Source organism: Micropterus salmoides, unplaced genomic scaffold (assembly GCF_014851395.1).
Source record: "Micropterus salmoides isolate LMB-PRFRI ecotype aquatic unplaced genomic scaffold, ASM1485139v1 Ms_hic_scaffold_6, whole genome shotgun sequence".
In the NCBI taxonomy this organism is placed as follows: Eukaryota; Metazoa; Chordata; class Actinopteri; order Centrarchiformes; family Centrarchidae; genus Micropterus; species Micropterus salmoides.
In genome coordinates this window covers 32,283,791-32,301,710 of record NW_024044348.1, presented here as the reverse complement: position 1 = coordinate 32,301,710, position 17,920 = coordinate 32,283,791, and the positions used below count along the sequence as shown (strand labels likewise).

General features: G+C 41.5%; 2 protein-coding genes across 2 annotated transcripts; one reads left to right on the top strand and one right to left on the bottom strand.

The window, feature by feature from the left end:
• Positions 1-298: 298 nt before the first annotated feature.
• On the top strand, positions 299-7,087 carry LOC119890428 (TM2 domain-containing protein 3-like). Its single transcript, XM_038701704.1, has 6 exons — positions 299-489; positions 1,038-1,133; positions 3,910-4,070; positions 4,331-4,505; positions 5,631-5,706; positions 5,822-7,087. Exons 1-6 carry the CDS (start codon positions 384-386, stop codon positions 5,985-5,987), a joined length of 780 nt encoding a protein of 259 aa, XP_038557632.1. The 5' UTR covers positions 299-383; the 3' UTR covers positions 5,988-7,087.
• Positions 7,088-9,215: 2,128 nt separating this feature from the next.
• Positions 9,216-15,995, bottom strand: larp6a (La ribonucleoprotein 6, translational regulator a). The gene is made up of 3 exons (XM_038701502.1): positions 14,954-15,995; positions 13,032-13,224; positions 9,216-12,344 (listed from the first exon to the last, which is right to left on the bottom strand). The coding sequence occupies exons 1-3, from the start codon at positions 15,727-15,729 to the stop codon at positions 11,247-11,249; spliced, it is 2,067 nt and encodes a 688-aa protein (XP_038557430.1). The 5' UTR covers positions 15,730-15,995; the 3' UTR covers positions 9,216-11,246.
• Positions 15,996-17,920: the final 1,925 nt, after the last annotated feature.

Here is a 17,920-nt window from a genome sequence, read left to right as displayed (position 1 = left end):
AAAACGGCATTAAAATGAATAGTCACAACAATGCACAATTTTCAGGATTACTGTAACGTTTTAAGGTTGATGTTTATTGACATATATTTTTCACTGAAAGGTCTAACAATACACATGGTCCATACTTAAACATGGCACTTTGCCAAGTGCTTAGATCTAATCTAAGACGAATGGTTGAGTGTAAGAAACTCATTAATTAGGAGCAAAGTGTCAGCTGAGTACTTCCTCCATGGTATCTCACGGTTTTAGGTAACTATAGATGATAAAACAACCAGGGAAATAGTGCTAGAGCATTAATTACTTCCCTTGCTTCAGAAGGATCGCTGACTCGATTATTTCCCCTACATAACCTGAATGCAGCTCTGGTTTCCTCTGCAGCAACAATGGCCACTAGCTGTCAGACATGGAGACCGGACCGAGGACGGTGCTTTAAAACCTACGGAATTGTTACTGTTTTGTTTATGGACTTGGTATTACAATGTGTTAACGGTATGTTTATGAGACAGAGTAACACGAACTTGGCTTGCGTGTATGGTTAGATTACATTTGGGCCATTTACTAGCGTTAGCTTCCTCCCACAGAGCTAGCATTAGGTTAACGCTAGTGTTACCTATGTTAGCTAGTTAGCAATGAAAACATGGGTTGCAGTAGATGGAGCAAATCGAACAGTTGTTTTTCTTATGTAACACTAATTTCTGGTTAATTGTGTAGCATTTAATTTACAATACACGGGAGCTAACTATTGACTGTCCCTGCTAATTTGCAAGATGTGTCGCTAACAGCTAACGTTAGCGCCTCGGTGAAGTAAGTTAAAGAACTTTAATTAACGTCAGCTGGCTTAACTTAGGTGTAATGATATAACTGCACGCGTTTTTAATTACCAACACATGTACTAACGTTAGACTTCTAATTTATATTTAACCATACGTTATTGACGTGTATGTGTTACGCAAAGTAACGTTGTGTTTTATAAAATCATAGCAGGGTGAGTGAGTTGGACCCGTAACTATCTTCTTTATCACCTGTTTGCTTGTCAGGATACCTGAGCTCTCCTCATGTTGGTCAGGATCGCACCTACAGCAAAGTTACCCAGGATAGACATGTCATCGCCACCCCAGTGGTACCTCCCTCAGGTAAACTCATTAATGTTAGTCAACAATCAACATTAATCATACTGACTGTAACTTAACCTTTAACTATTTTGCCAAGACTACATATAAATCAAGGGACCCTCTCTTGATGGTTTTTGTAGCACATACTATAAAGAAATACAACACTATTAAAAATAACAAGTAACATTCGTTTCTGGTTAAAAACATGCTCACACTGACCATAGAAAGCGATTCCTCATAAATAGCCTGGAATCATAAACAGCAGATCTGTGCATATCCATACCGAATTATAGTCTGGTTATGTAACCTCTGTCATTTAGTACAGTCATTATCTTTCTTAAAGTGAAGTTGTCTGTGTTGTGTTATAACATACAAAGAAGACCTGTGCCAACTTTCAGAAAGCGGGATTAGTGGAAAATTAGAGAGTATGTTATGCATGATGTTAAGCCTGAGATGAAGGAAACTCTGGGTTTTCTGTTTTACAGACCGAGATGACCGCTTTTATGATCAATCTGTCATCGATGTAAGGACAGACAGTTATTTCCAGACATCGTGGATTTATCCTCGGCACAGAATAAAATCTGTCCATTGCGACTACTTGGACAGTTAATACTGCTTTGACCACTGTTAATCTGTATAAAACTAATCAATGAACAGTAATTTTCATATTGTGATTAGTCGCACTGATTGGAACATTACTGTCGTAGTTATCATGATGTAAATGATGTGAATATTTCTGAGTGAGGATGACTGTGGTGCAGCTGAAAGAAATAAATATAGTTTAAAAGTTTTTCATTATTAGCTGCTGATAATCTGAATGTGTTTTGACAGCATTTCATAAAATACGAAATGAGCAAGATTTTATTAACGTAAAATAGACATACAACTTTACAGTCAGTTTGAACCTAGACACATTTTCCGCTGCAAAAAAATAATTAATATGCTAAGCCACTGGGTCGGACTATAACTTTACAATCATAGGTCCGTGAGTAAACTGCGTCTTATATTGTACACATATTTTCACTTTTAGGTAGCCGATAGCCACCGTCATCTGTTCCCGTCAGGTTACAGCTGAATTTTATAGCCTATTTCAAAATTGAATGTAGCCTGATAGACCTAACAGACAGACAGACAGAGAGAGAGAGGGCGAGAGAGGAACAGAGAGAGAGAGAGAGGGCGAGAGAGGAACAGAGAGAGAGAGAGGGCGAGAGAGGGATAGAAGGCAGCCTACACAATATACACAGAGGTACAGACAGTAAAGGTGATGTTGCTATAAACTAAGTGAAAAATGGTACAGATATTTATAGTAGTGTTAATGATTATAATAACAATAGGACTAATAACAATAGTTGTTGCAGAGGGTGTCGAGCAGGAACACGGGGGCAGCAGGTGACTTGCAACCACAGCTCCAGAGCCAGAAACACCTGCAGGAAGTGATAGGAGGAGAGAGGAGAGGGACGAGAAAGCACAAGACTACCGGAAAGTGGAGAAGTTGAGTTGGTAACATGCAATAATGGGATGAGGTTGCATACAGAGGGAGAGAAAGTAGAGGAGAGAGGAGCTCAGTGCATCATGGGAAATCCCCCGGCAGTCTAGGCCTATAGCAGCATAACTGAGGGATGGTTCAGGACTCACCTGAGCCAGCCCTAACTATAAGCTTTATCAAAGAGGAAAGTCTTAAGCCTACTCTTAAATGTGGAGATGGTGTCTGCCTCCTGAACCCAAACTGGAACCTGGTTCCACAGGAGAGGAGCTTGATAGCTGAACGCTCTGGCTCCATTCTACTTTTGGAGACTCTAGGAACGACAAGTAACCCTGCATTCTGGGAGCGCAGTGCTCTGGTGGGGTAGTAAGGTACTATGAGCTCTTTTAAGATAAGATGGTGCCTGACCATTAAGAGCTTTGTAGGTAAGAAGAATGATTTTAAATTCTATTCTGGATTTTAGAGGAAGCCAATGCAGAGAAGCTAGTAGTACTCACAGCCATAATTTCAGCTTGTGGTAAAACGGTGCAACGTATTTAATGGGCATTTTGCATGTGAAAGTACAAATTACACACTTTTTCCCCAGTGGGGAAGCAATATCCAAAAAACGTTCCGTTTTATTTTAATGCAAATTCGGAAAGTATTCATTATTTGTCACTTGATAGGCACACGGTATTGTTATACATCAACATTAGCAGTAAAAAGAATCACTTTCACCACTGAAAACATAGTTATGGATCTTACATTGCATTTCTGTCAATAGATCCTCAGAAATATTACACACTGAACCTTTTTAAAAATATTGTTTTTCTTTCCCACCCTGTATCATATCAGATACATATCAGAACTTTAGTTGTATGCCACATTTCATGCAAAGACGTGGCCCAAAGTACTTAACTTAACAAGATCAGACTATACATAATAATAAATAATAATAATTAATTAAAAAACAAACAATAGGTAAAATATCAATAATAAATAGAAGAGGATATATTACTCTTGTGTTGTCCAGGCTTTGAAGAGTAAATGGTTTTTCAACAGTGCAAAAACAGCCTTAATGGAGCAATTAGGAGTGAATGGACTTGTTCAGGGACCTTTTTGTTAAAGCAGAGGCAGAGTGTTAGTCATTCACCTTCAATAGCCTTATTTTCCCAATTTGGCAAGAGATTCAGCAGGATGCGGCCACAAGCCTGTTGCCACACTCATTATTGATCCCAAACATAAAGTCATAAAATTAACTCACCAAAGCTTTGTTACATTACATTGGTTCTTCTAGCTGGAAATGGAAGAACACCTGTAACTTTATGTTTGCAGCGTCTCCTGCAGATGAAGAGAGCTACGCTTCCAAGTGTCCTAGTTGGGGACTGTGCAGTCGCCTGCCAGCTGATTGCATTCACTGCAATTACCAACACAACTGCACCTACAGGAAACCAGCTTCCTTCACTTGTAAACCCAAAAAAGGAGTTCAGTGTATTGTAAGTAGCAGTTTATCTTGTGTTCTGTGCTGCATAAAGGTGGAGTAAACTTGAAAGTTTATACATTGTTTAGCTCATTGATTAAAAAGGGAAATGAAACATGGCACATAAGGTCATGTTGTGCTTGTAGCATTTGTGTCATCTAAGTGTTTCTAGTCAAAAGTCCTCTAGGCAAATAGTCACGTGTGGTGATAGAAGTCGGGATTTTAAGAAACAGCTAACTGTGTAGTAAAGACCTGTTGTGTTTTTTGTATTTGTAGGGAGAGTCGGGACAACAGCAAGCCAACTTTTCTCTCTCCATCCCCTGTCAGTTCTGCTGGCAGCTGGACCCGTCCCAGTACCGCTGCTCAAACTCTACCAACTGTATGACAGTGTCTTGCCCACGCAAGCGCTTCAACGCCACCTGTGATGTGTTAGACCATGTGCATTGTTTAGGTATGATAAAGGCTCAACTGTAAAGTGTAATTTATACTTCTGCGGCAAATCGACGCAGAGGCTACGCCGTAGCCTGACGTGCACCTCCTCCAAAATGTAACTACACATCGCGTCAATGCGGACCGTAAGCACTGTGATTGGTCGGCTGGGTAGCCTCGCAATGCTTCGGAGCCGACCGGAAGTGCCCCGTGCTTTGTAGTAACTTTTACTAGCAGCCAAAACGGCGGCTGTAACATGGTGGATCAATATATTTGACCGTCACAACCCGAGTGTGATCCATTCAGTCGATAACATTTGAAAAGGCTACACCAGCCGCACGTATACAATTTTACCCCCAATTCACGTTAGCGGAGCGCTAAACCAGAAGTTAAGTCTTCTCGACCGTCAAAAGTCAACACAGTGGATGCTGTAGCGCTACCGGCGAGTAGCGTTTGGGGGTGAAATTGTAGAATAACAGATACACCGACGCACAAGCATAAATGCCTGGCTACGTGTGTAGCCTATGGCATAGCTACGCATGCTTTCAGTGGGGGTAACTGTGTTTCTGTGAGCTTTACAGATGTGAAAAACATGTGAATTGTTAGCCATTTGTGGTTGCCCTTAAGTTTCCTATGCAGGGTTAGGGTCTGTTAGGAGTTCATTAATGTGATAATGAACCATTTTTCAAACTAAATGCACAACATGTATGGAGAACAATATATCACAAAAGCAGTTGTTCTGTGCTGATACATATTTGAATACATATGTAGGTGCAGAATCACAGAAACTTTTAATGTTGAGGCATCTAAAAGTAATACTATAGAGTAATCATGGCACTATATATTTCGTCCTGAGGACCTGGGAGGACTACTAGCTTTCAGTCTATCAGGTTTAAATCAGACGGAGATCTCTCACAATTAACACCGTAGCTTTTGATTTGATATCAGCATTTGTACATCCCAAAGAAGTATTTTTAAAATGAGTTTGCCACCAGCTAACCCATCAGACACGTCCAACACAATATTTCACAAAAAATAATGCCGAGTGTTGCCTTGCTTTGTTTTTTTTTTTCTGAAAAAATGTTTTCAGTCATGCAAATTTCTTTTCCTGAAATGTGTCCACTGAATGTCTTTATTTCTTCTTTAGGTAAAAGGCGCTTTCAGAAACGTTTATTTTGTAACTGGACTGGTGGCTACAAATGGTCAACAGCATTAGCACTCAGGTAAACCTGCCACTAGTATCACAAATTATGGCCAGCGTAGATGCTGAAAACATTATTTTTGAATCACTAACAGTAGCTTTGTTTCATCTGTGTTTTCTCTCATTTCTTTCTGTAGCATTACGCTTGGTGGTTTTGGGGCAGATCGGTTTTATCTGGGCCAGTGGAGAGAGGGTCTAGGCAAACTGTTCAGCTTTGGAGGCTTGGGCATTTGGACTTTGATAGATGTTCTTCTGATAGGGGTTGGCTATGTGGGACCTGCTGACGGTTCGCTCTACATCTGAAGCAGAGCTCTGGAGGTTTACACTTCACACTCAGAGATTGAAGATCTGATATGCTGTGTTCTTTGCATGTTTGCCTTCCCAACCTCGCGGTGCAACACTTCCTCTTCCCATCTGCTAACAGGCAGGAAGTGTTTTCTACATTACACCAACGATGACTCTACCCACACAACCATCAGATCAATCCCAATCATTCTGCGTTCATCCCCTGTTGAGATTCTGCAGATGGAGCTGTGGAGGGGGATGAGGAGCTAGTAATTATGTGTATCTGGTTGGTTTGACTAAACTGCTGGTTAGGCTCTGTCATGCTGATATATAGATAGATTTGGTTTCCTGCGGAGCATTGCTTTCACAGACCTCCTGACACCTTGGAGCTGTGTGTTGCTCCTCCTTATTCCAAGGTAAATTCATCAATGGGGGTCAGATGGTGACATTAGACACAATAGACAGGTTGAAAGGTAATATTTATGCCCAGAAAGAAAGCATGAATATGCAGAAGGGAATATGTTCATGTGTTTTATTGACAACAAATGTTTGTTCTTGTGGATGAATTTAACTGTTATTTTACATGTACTTTATTTTTTCCCTACAATTAGTCAGCAGCACGGGCCACAAGTGTAAGAACAATGCCCTGAGGGCTGGATGAAAGTCAAATGTTGCAAAATGAAACTTTGACATTGATAAAGTTCTTATGTTGTATAAATAAATACATAAGAGCTACTGTATGTTTAAACAGCAACTGGAACTGGTAGAGAACCAGAAAGTAATGCAGCGGCTAGAACCTATAACTTTTGTTATCACTTCCTGCAATATGTACTCATCTGATTTTGTGGGAGAACGCACAGAAAATAATCTCTAACAGTGTATGTTTGTACATGACAAATATTGAAACACTTGTGTTGCACTAGCAAACTGCAGTTAGTTGTGGTATCCTGTGTTGGAGATATCCTGTGCATTCAGCTAGTAATTTTCTAGAACACTGGGCTTCCCTCTCACTACATGTAAATATGTTTTCTGTTTTCAGCCTCAGGTCACAGTTTCATCTGTTTAGAACACTGTAAATGACATTTTTTAAGTTATGTAAATAAAATTGTAAAATCAAATGTGTTAATCTAATTGTCCTCACAGTATAGTGCTGGATATACTAGAAGCATGGCTAAATGTTTTAATTTACTTCTAAACAATTTTGACTAGCATTTCTACATTGAGGAACCACACACTGAATGCTAAGATGTGTTCTGGAGCTCTATACTTTAAAAAGAGGCCAGCATCATTATCATCAGGGAACAGGACAGATGCTTTTTTCCAAGAGGCCGTGATCTTGGACCCTTTTGCTTGAACGCTGTTCTTGTAGCGTCAGAGGAATTCAGAGCTGAGGTCGTCTTCACAGATGTCTGTGCATTTCCCACGTTAAACACAGTGAGTAATGCCAGAAGCCCTTGTTACCCACAGGCGTGTGTGATAGAAGGTGGGGGTAACCTAGAGGCTGAATGCTCCCTTCCTAAACTGTTATGGGTTTTTGAGCAAGGCACCAAATTGCCTCATACAATGGTTTAACATGTTAAACCATGTCAGTTATTTCAGTAAATCAGTTACACATTTTTACAACAGCACTATTTAATTCACCAATTCATGTAGATACAATATATCCGTGCTCATGCTGCATAATGTGAGGAGAAAAAAAAAAAGTATCACAGGAGGGAAGGGGGGGGGGGGGGGATCATTTCCCATCTAGAGCTTTGTTTTTGTATCGACTTTTCCAGTTGGCTGCTTTGCTGAGACTGTTGTAAATTTACTCCACCCTAATTCTAGTTCCTCAAATTTGGCACCGCCCACCCACAGCTCCCACCCACAGACTGATGCAAGTGTTTGTCATACTGTGTTGAGGAGGAGACTTGGAAATGCTCACCTATTTACTGCAATACCACAAGTGATTTTTTCCCCCACTTTTTGGAAACTTATAATTTAAATCCTGACAAATTACTCCGTAAATTGGCATCCACAAGATATTACCTACGATTGTTGCTACTGACTGGCCCAGCATGAGCCCAGTTTGTCTGAATCATCCTGTGTAGGTATGAGTAGGTTTTCTTGCATTGTGAACTTCTGTAAACCGTCAATGGGTATAACATTTAAAGCATATTGAATGGATGTGTTTATCCATACATCTATGTATATCAGTGAGTAAATGATACATGCATTCAAAACTGTTATAACAAGGGGATGGTAGAGTACTTAGTTTAACACAAAGCTGAATGCACAATGACATGGAAAACTAACTTCTACAATACTAAGATCAAACACAAAGCTGGAAGGCTCTTCTCTTTAGATATAGCCTGATCACATCTTAGTAATCATGTCTGGAGTAAACAGCTAAATTACTCCACTAAATAGCTTTTTATTCATACATCAGTGGCTACTGCCCAATTATGAATAATGGTCAGAGTGGTATTTGGTTTTGCGGTCTATTATGATATTCCCATTTTCTGTGAGTATGAAACCATCCTTAATGAGAATTATATAGAACTTCATCTTATGAGAATAATAGTTTAATTTTGCGGCACTTATCCCAAACAGTCATTATTCACACTGTTAGAATGAACAGTCATTTGGAGTTGAACCAAAATATTGGCCGTCAAAGACACATGATATCACGACTTCCTGATTATGAATTGCAAATTATGCAAAGAGGAGAACAAAAGTTTATTCATCCCTCTTGCGCAATCCCACTTAGTCCCACCGCAGCTCTGAATTTGAGCATCGGCTCTGACCCTCTGTCCTCCCATTATGCTCACTCCTACAGGAGATAACATCTCATACAAAAAGAGGATAAACAGAATGCTGTAACCGCATGAATTCAAAGTCTGACCACTCCATAAGCATCCAACTGTGTGCTCTCGCTCACACTTGGATGGTTGCTAAGGAGTATTTGAAACCACCTAAGGACACGACAGAAATTACAGTGACTATAAAAAGTAATAAACCAAAATGGAAGAAGTCCATGGGTTGTGAACACTGAATCACAATGGAGTAATTAAAATTTTGTTTATACTAATCAGCAGAGAGGGCCATCAAATGACAGTGAAGTGAAAACAATGATCTAAATTAAGAACAAATGAAAAACACAAAATGATTGCCTGGGTAAGTGCTCACAACCTTTGCTATGACATCCAAATCATTATTAGTGCAGCCAATAATGTTTTTTTAAAAAAAGGCACAGAATTAGATAAATGGAGATCACCTGTTTGTAATCAAGAAATGACAAGTGATTTTAAGGGTCAGTGCACACGTGTGTGTAAAGTGTAACAGCTGGTTAGTCATTTCCAGGGTAAGAAGACAAGTGAATGTTCCAGACAAGTTTGCGACAAAGCTAATTATATAACATTTCCAAGACTGAATACAAATACTTTGACACAAAAAGTAACATGGTCTTCCAAAACTGAGCTTTTTGTGCATCATACATACTGAATCCTAAATGAAGCATCATGCTGTGGGGACGCGTGTCTGCAGCAGGCCCTAGAAGGCTTATGAAAGGAGGGGTCAACTTAAATGCAGCACAATACAGACAAATCAGAGGAAAATCTGTTGCAGTCTGCAAGAGAACTGTGGGAGGCAATTTTCCAGCAAAACAACCCCAACAAAGCCAAAGCTTGACCGGAATGTAAGGTATCCAAAACAACAATGATACCGTCCAATTCAGAACAAACCTCAATCCAATCAAGCATCTGTGACGAGACTTGAAAATTGCTGTTCAATCACACGGTCTCCATGCAACTTAACAGAGCTTGGACAATGGATGAATGAGGATGTACAGAGGCACAAACCTGACAGACTTATCCACATAGACTCAAAGCTGTAAATACTACCAATAAGGTTCTTCTGCTACATATTGACTGGAGGAGGGCAATACCTGCGCAACCAGTTGTGTGCATCATATTTGAATTCAATCAGGATCATTTGCAGACATTCACAAAACATTTCATGTTACTCAGTGTCAAAAACAAAAAACGCAGTTACATCCACTACATTCATTATTGTAAGACAGCAAAGTGGTCTAAGTGTTAAAAAAAAAACCCATTTCTTGGCATTGCACATACCAAGATACAGGCAATTTGAATAAATTACTTGTGCAACTGGTCTCCTCCTGTTTTGTCAGTGTTCGGTTCCTTATGAGGGTTGATCTAGCTTATAATCCAACTCTGCTATCCTCCCATCTGTGCAATGCATTTAAACAACCCCCCCCAAAACTACGAGTGTGCCAATTCTGATTTCCAAGTCTAGAATTGCTTTTATGGTCCTGGCTCAGCAAGAGTATCTCACTTGAATCTTATTTACACATTGAAGCAAAAAGATTAGATTGAGATTTTTTTCAGACCATCATGACTACCTCAAAATGTGTCAAGCAAAAAGAGAAAGTCAGGCCAATTGCAATTTTAGTGATTTATTTGTACAATAGGAGTCGCACTGTACAAATACCCCAAGCTCAGATGTAAAGACAAGAACATAACAGCATCTATTCTGCCTGACCTGAACATCCCTCAAACCTCATTGTGAGAATGATGGAAACATACGCAAAAAATAAAAGCTAAAAAAATAAATAAAGCAGCTACCTACTTAAATTATAGGACTAGAGGAGACCCTTCCCAACTGCCAAAGCATACTGAAATTAAAGGCAAAATAAAAAAAAAAAAAATATAAAAAAAAATCTCATGTCCAAGTTTAACTGTCCAACCTTTATGGCAGTGGGGCGATTATGGCCTCAGTTTAAACATGTAAAAATGGAACTCACAGTAGACAAACACAGAAAAGGCATATGGTGATATCGCTATCAAGTCCATGTGCCCATGCCACTTACACCACATTTATACACCATCCACAGACAATGTTGTGAGCTTTTCCACACAAGACCGAGTTTCAATTAAAAAAAAAAAAAAAAAAAAAAAACACAAAAAGGTGGAACTTCCACTCTAACCCGCCCCCATGTTGAACAAGTTTAGACAGCGACAGAGTGACATGGTCCATTTCAAATCAATATAAACGTACATTCACTCAAATTTCCATTAGTAAATCACTAATGTTACCATGGTAACTCAAATGTTGTATAAAAATATAACAAAGACTGAAAACTAATGCACTCAACAAAAATATATCTACACAGTCTTAAATGTGGGGGGGGGCTGAGCGACACAGCCAAGAACAGCTCAAATTTCCAATCTATCCTTACTTCTGTGGGATAAGGAATGTATAAGGATCCTCCACTTTTCAAGTCTGAGTAGCAGCAGTCTTTCCCCTCTCACTAACAGTGACACAGTGAAAGCCACGGGTTCCATCGGGACCCCTTGGCAGCCTCATCACCCCTGGTGGCAGGCCGTCAGCATTCTGGATCTTTCTACCCAGCATCGGACTGCCAACCGGACTGCTTTCCTGAGAAGCCACCTGCTTGCGCCGCTGAACCCACGGGCTCCCTGAAGGGGTAAGACTACTGTCTGAGGAGTAGTCTGCCCAACGGCGCCCCGGTTCAGGGCTCAGTCTGCCTTCGCTGACTAAGGGAGACTTGTTGGAATGAGGAGATTTGCGCTGAGAACAGGGACTTGCACGGGGGCTGGACCAGGGACTGTTACGCGGGGACATACCAGGACTCAGGTGATTGTTCTGGAAGCTGATGCTCGCAGTGGTGGGGCTGAGCTTATTGCAGGACTGGGACTTTCTGGTCAGCCTAGGAGACGTGGGGGTACTCTCAGTCTCTGAAGAGCTGCAGGCCGAGTCGTCCCCATGGTACTGAAGCTCTCGTACTCTGCTGTTGAGCGAGCGACTCTTACGCATCCCTCCCTCCTCACGTGGCCGTTCTTTGGTTACCTTCTTCTTGGGTGGTTTGGTGCCAATCAGGACTACTTTCAACCCTAGGGAACTGGCCCCTGCATCCTCGCTCCCCACAGCTTCATTGGCTTTGACAGCAGCCTCCACCTCCTCAAACTCCACAATTGCACATTCCTCAGTACCTAGCTGAGTGTAGCGGCCGCTCAGCCTCTTCAGGTCAGCCGGCAGGTCCTTCCCTGGCTTCAGGACTCTGACAGAGGCGATGGCACCGTATGTTCCGAACGCTTTCAGCAACAGCTTCATCAGCTGCTCCTGCTGAATGGCTCCTCCCTCACTGCCTCCATTATCCTTAGTGAGAGCCGCCAGCTCTGGCCACTTCTGCAAATCACTTAACAGCAGCATGCGGCTAGGCAACGACTCACTGGCAAAGACCGGCACTGCTGATTTACGCCGCACCTTACGCCCCTCATCATTCAGCTCAAGTATCTTTGAGTGTCTCAAAGCATAGGCAGTTGTTCTCCAGTCACGAGTCAAGTGTTTCACCTGCAAAGAGACAATGCTTGTGTTATACATGCGAGATGCTACATGATTTAAGAAGGCCATCTCATAACCATTAGGTCAAATATAATCCCTGCTACAGCTTCTTTAAGGGTCATGAAGCTTCCCTTTAAAAAAAAAAAAAAAAAGAAATTTAAATAACCGAGGCCTGTCAGCAGAATCAATTAGTGTGTACTGCCATCCTTTCAGTTATACTTCCCAAATCAATATCTGACAGCATAACCGATCCAACACCAAACATCCTCATTCGTCACTGTATAATTTGATCATATTTGAATCATTGTTTATATTAAAAATATGCACGGGGCTTCAGATCACTTCTGGCATAAACAGATTTTGTTTTTTTTAAATCTGCATGCATAAGCCTAAACTAGCACCAGCTGTTGAATCAGTGTGATAATATCGTATCCCCAACAGCATTATGTTGACACAGAACACAGCCAAGTCATTGCTATTAAATTCTCAATTTCTTAACCTCTACATCACTGGGAATTAAAAATGGCATGTATCAGTGTTTAAATTTTAATGTAGCATGTGATGTGCACGCTATATATAGCCCATAATATAAAAAAAGCTTTGAGTGCAATTTCCATCCATATCAAGACAGGGAATTCCAATTTTCTGAGTTTCCAGAGTCAGACTATACCCCAAGTGCTTCACAGTGACGGTTACCTTTTTGAATGAAGTGAGCAACTTGACGCTGACAAACCCGAGCTTGTTGCGACGGACATGTTTGAGCAGGAAGGCATCATGCTCCAGGTTCTCATCTGACAGGTAGTACTCGATCTGGGCGACCAACTTCTCGATGAGCTCTGGATCTGGGGGCTGCCAGCTCTCCTCCTCCCCTCCACTGGTCCCGGCACCACTGTGTGGGAAGACAACATGCATCATGGTCAGCAGAGATTAGTATCTAGTACATCACTGAAACAGCAGAATGCTTCATATCCTAAACTGCCAATATTACAACTGTTACACATTTCACTTTCATTAATACAAAAAGCCAGAGTCTTGCAATTTGTTGGCAGGAATAAGTCCTGCCATTTCCCTTTCCAATTTTCCTTGCAGCAGTTGACAAGCTGCGTCTCCAGCCACAGTCACCATGCCTCAGTGCCAGACCTCGACACCACAGTGTCCCTGAAACTGCCAAGACCTCTCCATCTGAGGGGCACAGAGTCACAGGCTCTCCCTCCCACACGGAGTATGGTGGCTTACTAAATCAACTTCACACAATTTACAAAAACTGGTACTAACACTGCATTACTAACACACAATTTGCAATTACAATCTCAGTCAGACACATGGAGGAAGCTGTGAAGCAACACAGTCAGGTAGCCATGCAGAGTGAGGGTCTGAATGAAATTTTGTGGATGACTCATCACCTCCTCCAGCCTCCTCCCCTCCCTCGCACACCCTTAGTCAACAGCTTTCCAGCCGGCTGACCGCACGGCTGGCACAAGCCCACTGCTTCCCCGGGATGTAAGATAAAAGACAACCACGAGCTGAGCTTTCAGAAGAGAGTACTGTTACGGTCAACACATACACAGGGAGGATTTAATTATGTGAATCAAATAACACATCACAGATGTTGGAGATACTGGACATTTAAAAAAAAAAAAAAAAAAAAATAGGCTGTGATAAAGTTCACATTGAAGTCACAAATAAGTGTACTGCCTCTGTCTGAAGAAATGTAGTAATTTTAGGTGAAATAGCCACATATACTCTAAATTCCAAGCATGTGGTTAATCACATGTTCAGTGACCTTAAAATACATCCTGTGTGAAAAGTGTGCCACAAAGCACCGGCTGTCACAGGTGTTAAAGATCTTTATGCCAGAGAGCCATTATGCATTTACCTACAAGCAAACTGGAAGGCTTGGTATGGATAGGGCAGTTTATTTTCCCCTTTGGCCTTTCTATCATTGACTTCTTTGTGCACTGGTCCAAGTAGTAGGGAACTTATAGGCCAGAGGATAAAAATAGCAGGCCATGACGCAGGGGAATTAGATTAAAGTGAAGGTGTCATCCTCTCCCTGTCTCTATAGCACTGATTCTGCCTACAGGTGGTTAAAAACGCTTCCCTGCCATCATACCTAGGAGAGAACAATATCCCTCAAGTTTACTGTGAGCATCTATTGTCCTCCTTATACATGGTGATGCCATTCACAGCCTTTTGTTTGTTACTGTAATAGAGCTACACCGGATTTTAGTTGATTTGTACAGCAAACTTCTATACAGTTGGCATTGTTTCAGTGAAACAAAGTAAAGCAATCCAACTGTATCGGTGTTGATCAGCCACTGGCGGTTCACAAATAAAGTTACCGGCCAATACATAATATAAAATCCGATGCAGAAATAGACTGGTAGTGTAACCTTACTTTCCCAGTCTGCCTGCCATGATATTTGGGGATGCACTCACATATTGAATAAAACTAAAATGACATATATATATATATATATATACACAATATATCAAAGTAAGTGTCAAGGACATTTGTTTACATAATGATATAATTTACTTAAAATTCAAAACCTTGCTGTCACCACAACTATCACTGCTATTAAGACATTTAACTTAAGAGTAGCAATAACTCAAACCTTGATTTGTCATGCCTTCCGATTTCGTCCTCACTGCAGCTCCCTCCAAGGAAGTCAATATTATTCGATGACACTTCCTCGGGTTCCTCGTCCTCGGCCGCTTGAATGGCCACTGTTATAGTCACCGTCCCCATTTCCTGCGTGTGCTGATCCACGGTGATTACCTCATCAATGCCCTGCTCCGCTGACGCATCTGAGGCGCACTCCGCTGGGTTCGGATTGGGGATCCCCACGGTCCCACTCATGTTCCTCGAATAAGTCAAGGTGCTTCCACCCGCTCCCTTCCCCTCTTCTGTTGTAGTAGTAGCAGCAGCAGCAGCAGCGCCTCCCTGGAAGCTTTTAATCTTGCTCGACGCGAAGGCACAGACAGGATACGGGGTGCGTAAAGCTGCTCGACGCCTCTTCGGGCACCAGTGATGGCGGAGAAGGACCCAGGGGGCTCCGAAGACGCGCTCCACGGCTCGCCAGAGACCCCCGATCCAGATCCGACCCGACGGAGGGCCCTGATGAGCAGCGGGGCTTGTAGCAGCCAGCGAGACGCAGCCTTGAATTGGTGAGACCGACAGGCTGGAGCCTCCTTGGGCTTCTGCTGCTGCTGCTGCTGCTACTTCCTCATATGTAAGAGGCTTTCTGCTTTTGAAACGAGCTCTGGGATTGGGCCGCGGCAGCGTCTCTTCGCACTCATTCCCAACCCACCAGGAAAAGCTGACACACAACCAAGGGGGAGGCAAGAGAAAGGAGAGGCAGCGCATGAAGGCGTTCACCAAGGCGTGCATTTTTCTCTTTCTCTTTTCACACACGGATTTTTACACACAGATTGGCGTCTTTTTCTGTGAAGACACGAACGGCCTGTGTCCCTAAGTAGGGGAGCAAATGCACGTGTTCCTCTCTAATTGGGAAATTGCCGTGCCAAGGACGAGCCCTTCTCTAACGCCGCTAATTGGATAATAGGCTTTCAGCGTCTGGTCGCACGCACTTGTAAGCGAAGTCATGTGCCTCAAAGAGGGAGAAAACACAATAATAGTAGATATTAATGGACGTCAAATTGGAGATTGCAAACAATTAGTAGCCTATGATATCGAAATTCCAGATTAGTTACACATTGAAGTAAAGTAAAAGTGAACTAACACTATCATACTTTCTGTCTGTCCTACATGATAGCTTTGCTGAAAACGGTCAAATTTAAGAATACTGACTTCAAGAACTATCAAAATCATCTGTTAAAAAGTACAGTTTGTAATTGCTAAATTCACTCTCAAGTCAGTAAAACTCCCATGCCCTAGTGTCCCCAAAGCTGTGGCCCTGCTCTACATGGGCCCATTGAAACCTCACTAAAAAAAACTGAAAGTAACCTATGATTATTTTATTTTTGTCTTAGGGATCCACTAATTTCATTGATGTTGATTTGTAGCACAAGGGCATAATTATGTAGGTGTTGAGAGCATTATCATTACAGTCATCTGAATATTTCTCTGTAAACTGTGCCTCAAGTCCATTTTTGTAGCTTGTTGTTGGCCTCCATCCTAATAACACAGTAAATCACCCACACCAATGTTGTTGGCTGTTGCCTGCCCTACATGAAATGTCTTTTCTCCTCCCCACAAGCCATGCTCACAGCTGGTGGGCAGTCTGACTCATTCTCTGCACCACATGCCATATAGTGCTCCAGTTTGTGTACAATGCCAATGCCAATGCAATGGGGGGGGGTTCATTAAATATGAACCGCTTTCTAGAAAATTCCTGAACCAACAGCATTTAGATGGAAATTGTTATGAAGCTGTGAGACAAACTGGAAGTGATTTCAGGATGGCACTGTAAGCAAGTAGCGGTGCAGGCCACCTCTTTTCAGTATAATACAAGACAGTTCAACAGCACCACAAACTACAGCCTTTAAAATTACCATAGAGTTGAACACCTCACTGACACATTCTTGAAAAAAAATTTGTAAGACAAAGTTCACATATTACAGGGCTGTTGTGTTGGAATTGATTGGGCTACATTTATCTAGGTTTAGTAATAATCTGGAAACTCAGTATATGATCTTTTAAAAGTTAAAAGTTCTAAAATCACTCTCTGGGGATTTTCTTCTAATTTGCTTTTTTCCCACCTCTGGCTCCTATTGCTCCACCAACCCTCTAAGGAGAATCTTCTCCAGAGGATTTTCTTCTTCATCCCCCCAGTTTCACATGTCCTTTTATGCCTTTCGCTTGTAGGGTTTATGCTGCACATGTGGACCTTCAAATCCAATTCAAACATTTAAACAAATAAACTGGATTTCGGTTATTTTATGAGACTGTGATAACTCATGAGTAAAATATCTTTGTCACCCACCATCACCCATTAGAATGAATGAAGCCTTTACAACAATTTTAACAAATCCTTTTTGAATACTTTAGGTCACTGAAAACGTGGCTGCAGGTATTTTTCACTGGCAGATGGAAGAGACCTTTGTAACCAATCTGTTTCCCCCTTCTCGTTTTTCTGCTTTCTTGTTTGAGAATTACAGCAAAAAGTGGGGGATGGGTGTAATCATGTGAGGAAATGTTTGCAATCCTTATCTCTTGCAGCCTCCACAGCAAATACAGTGCTGTTTAGACCATAGACTGTATACATGTAAATTTGTAATTAGCATGGATGCAATTTCAACTAGAGGTCTTGGATTAAAATAATCAAAATAAAAAACAGATGTAAAGGAAGAACGTCTCTTCATTTCCCTTTACTTGTCCTGCCGATATAAGGTTTTCTGCAAGCTCATCATTACACATCCCTTTGGACACTGACTTGGTTATTAAGCAAGTCAGATAACATTTAAGTTAGTGGGGAAGCGGGTTACTGTGAACCATGTGACTGCAAACCCATTACCTGAACCTGTTATTCTTGTGTGTGAACATAACCAAGTGTTACAATTCTTCTGGTTTCTCAGTTAAAATCATTGACCCTGTGTATACACACAGGGTGTTGCGTTAA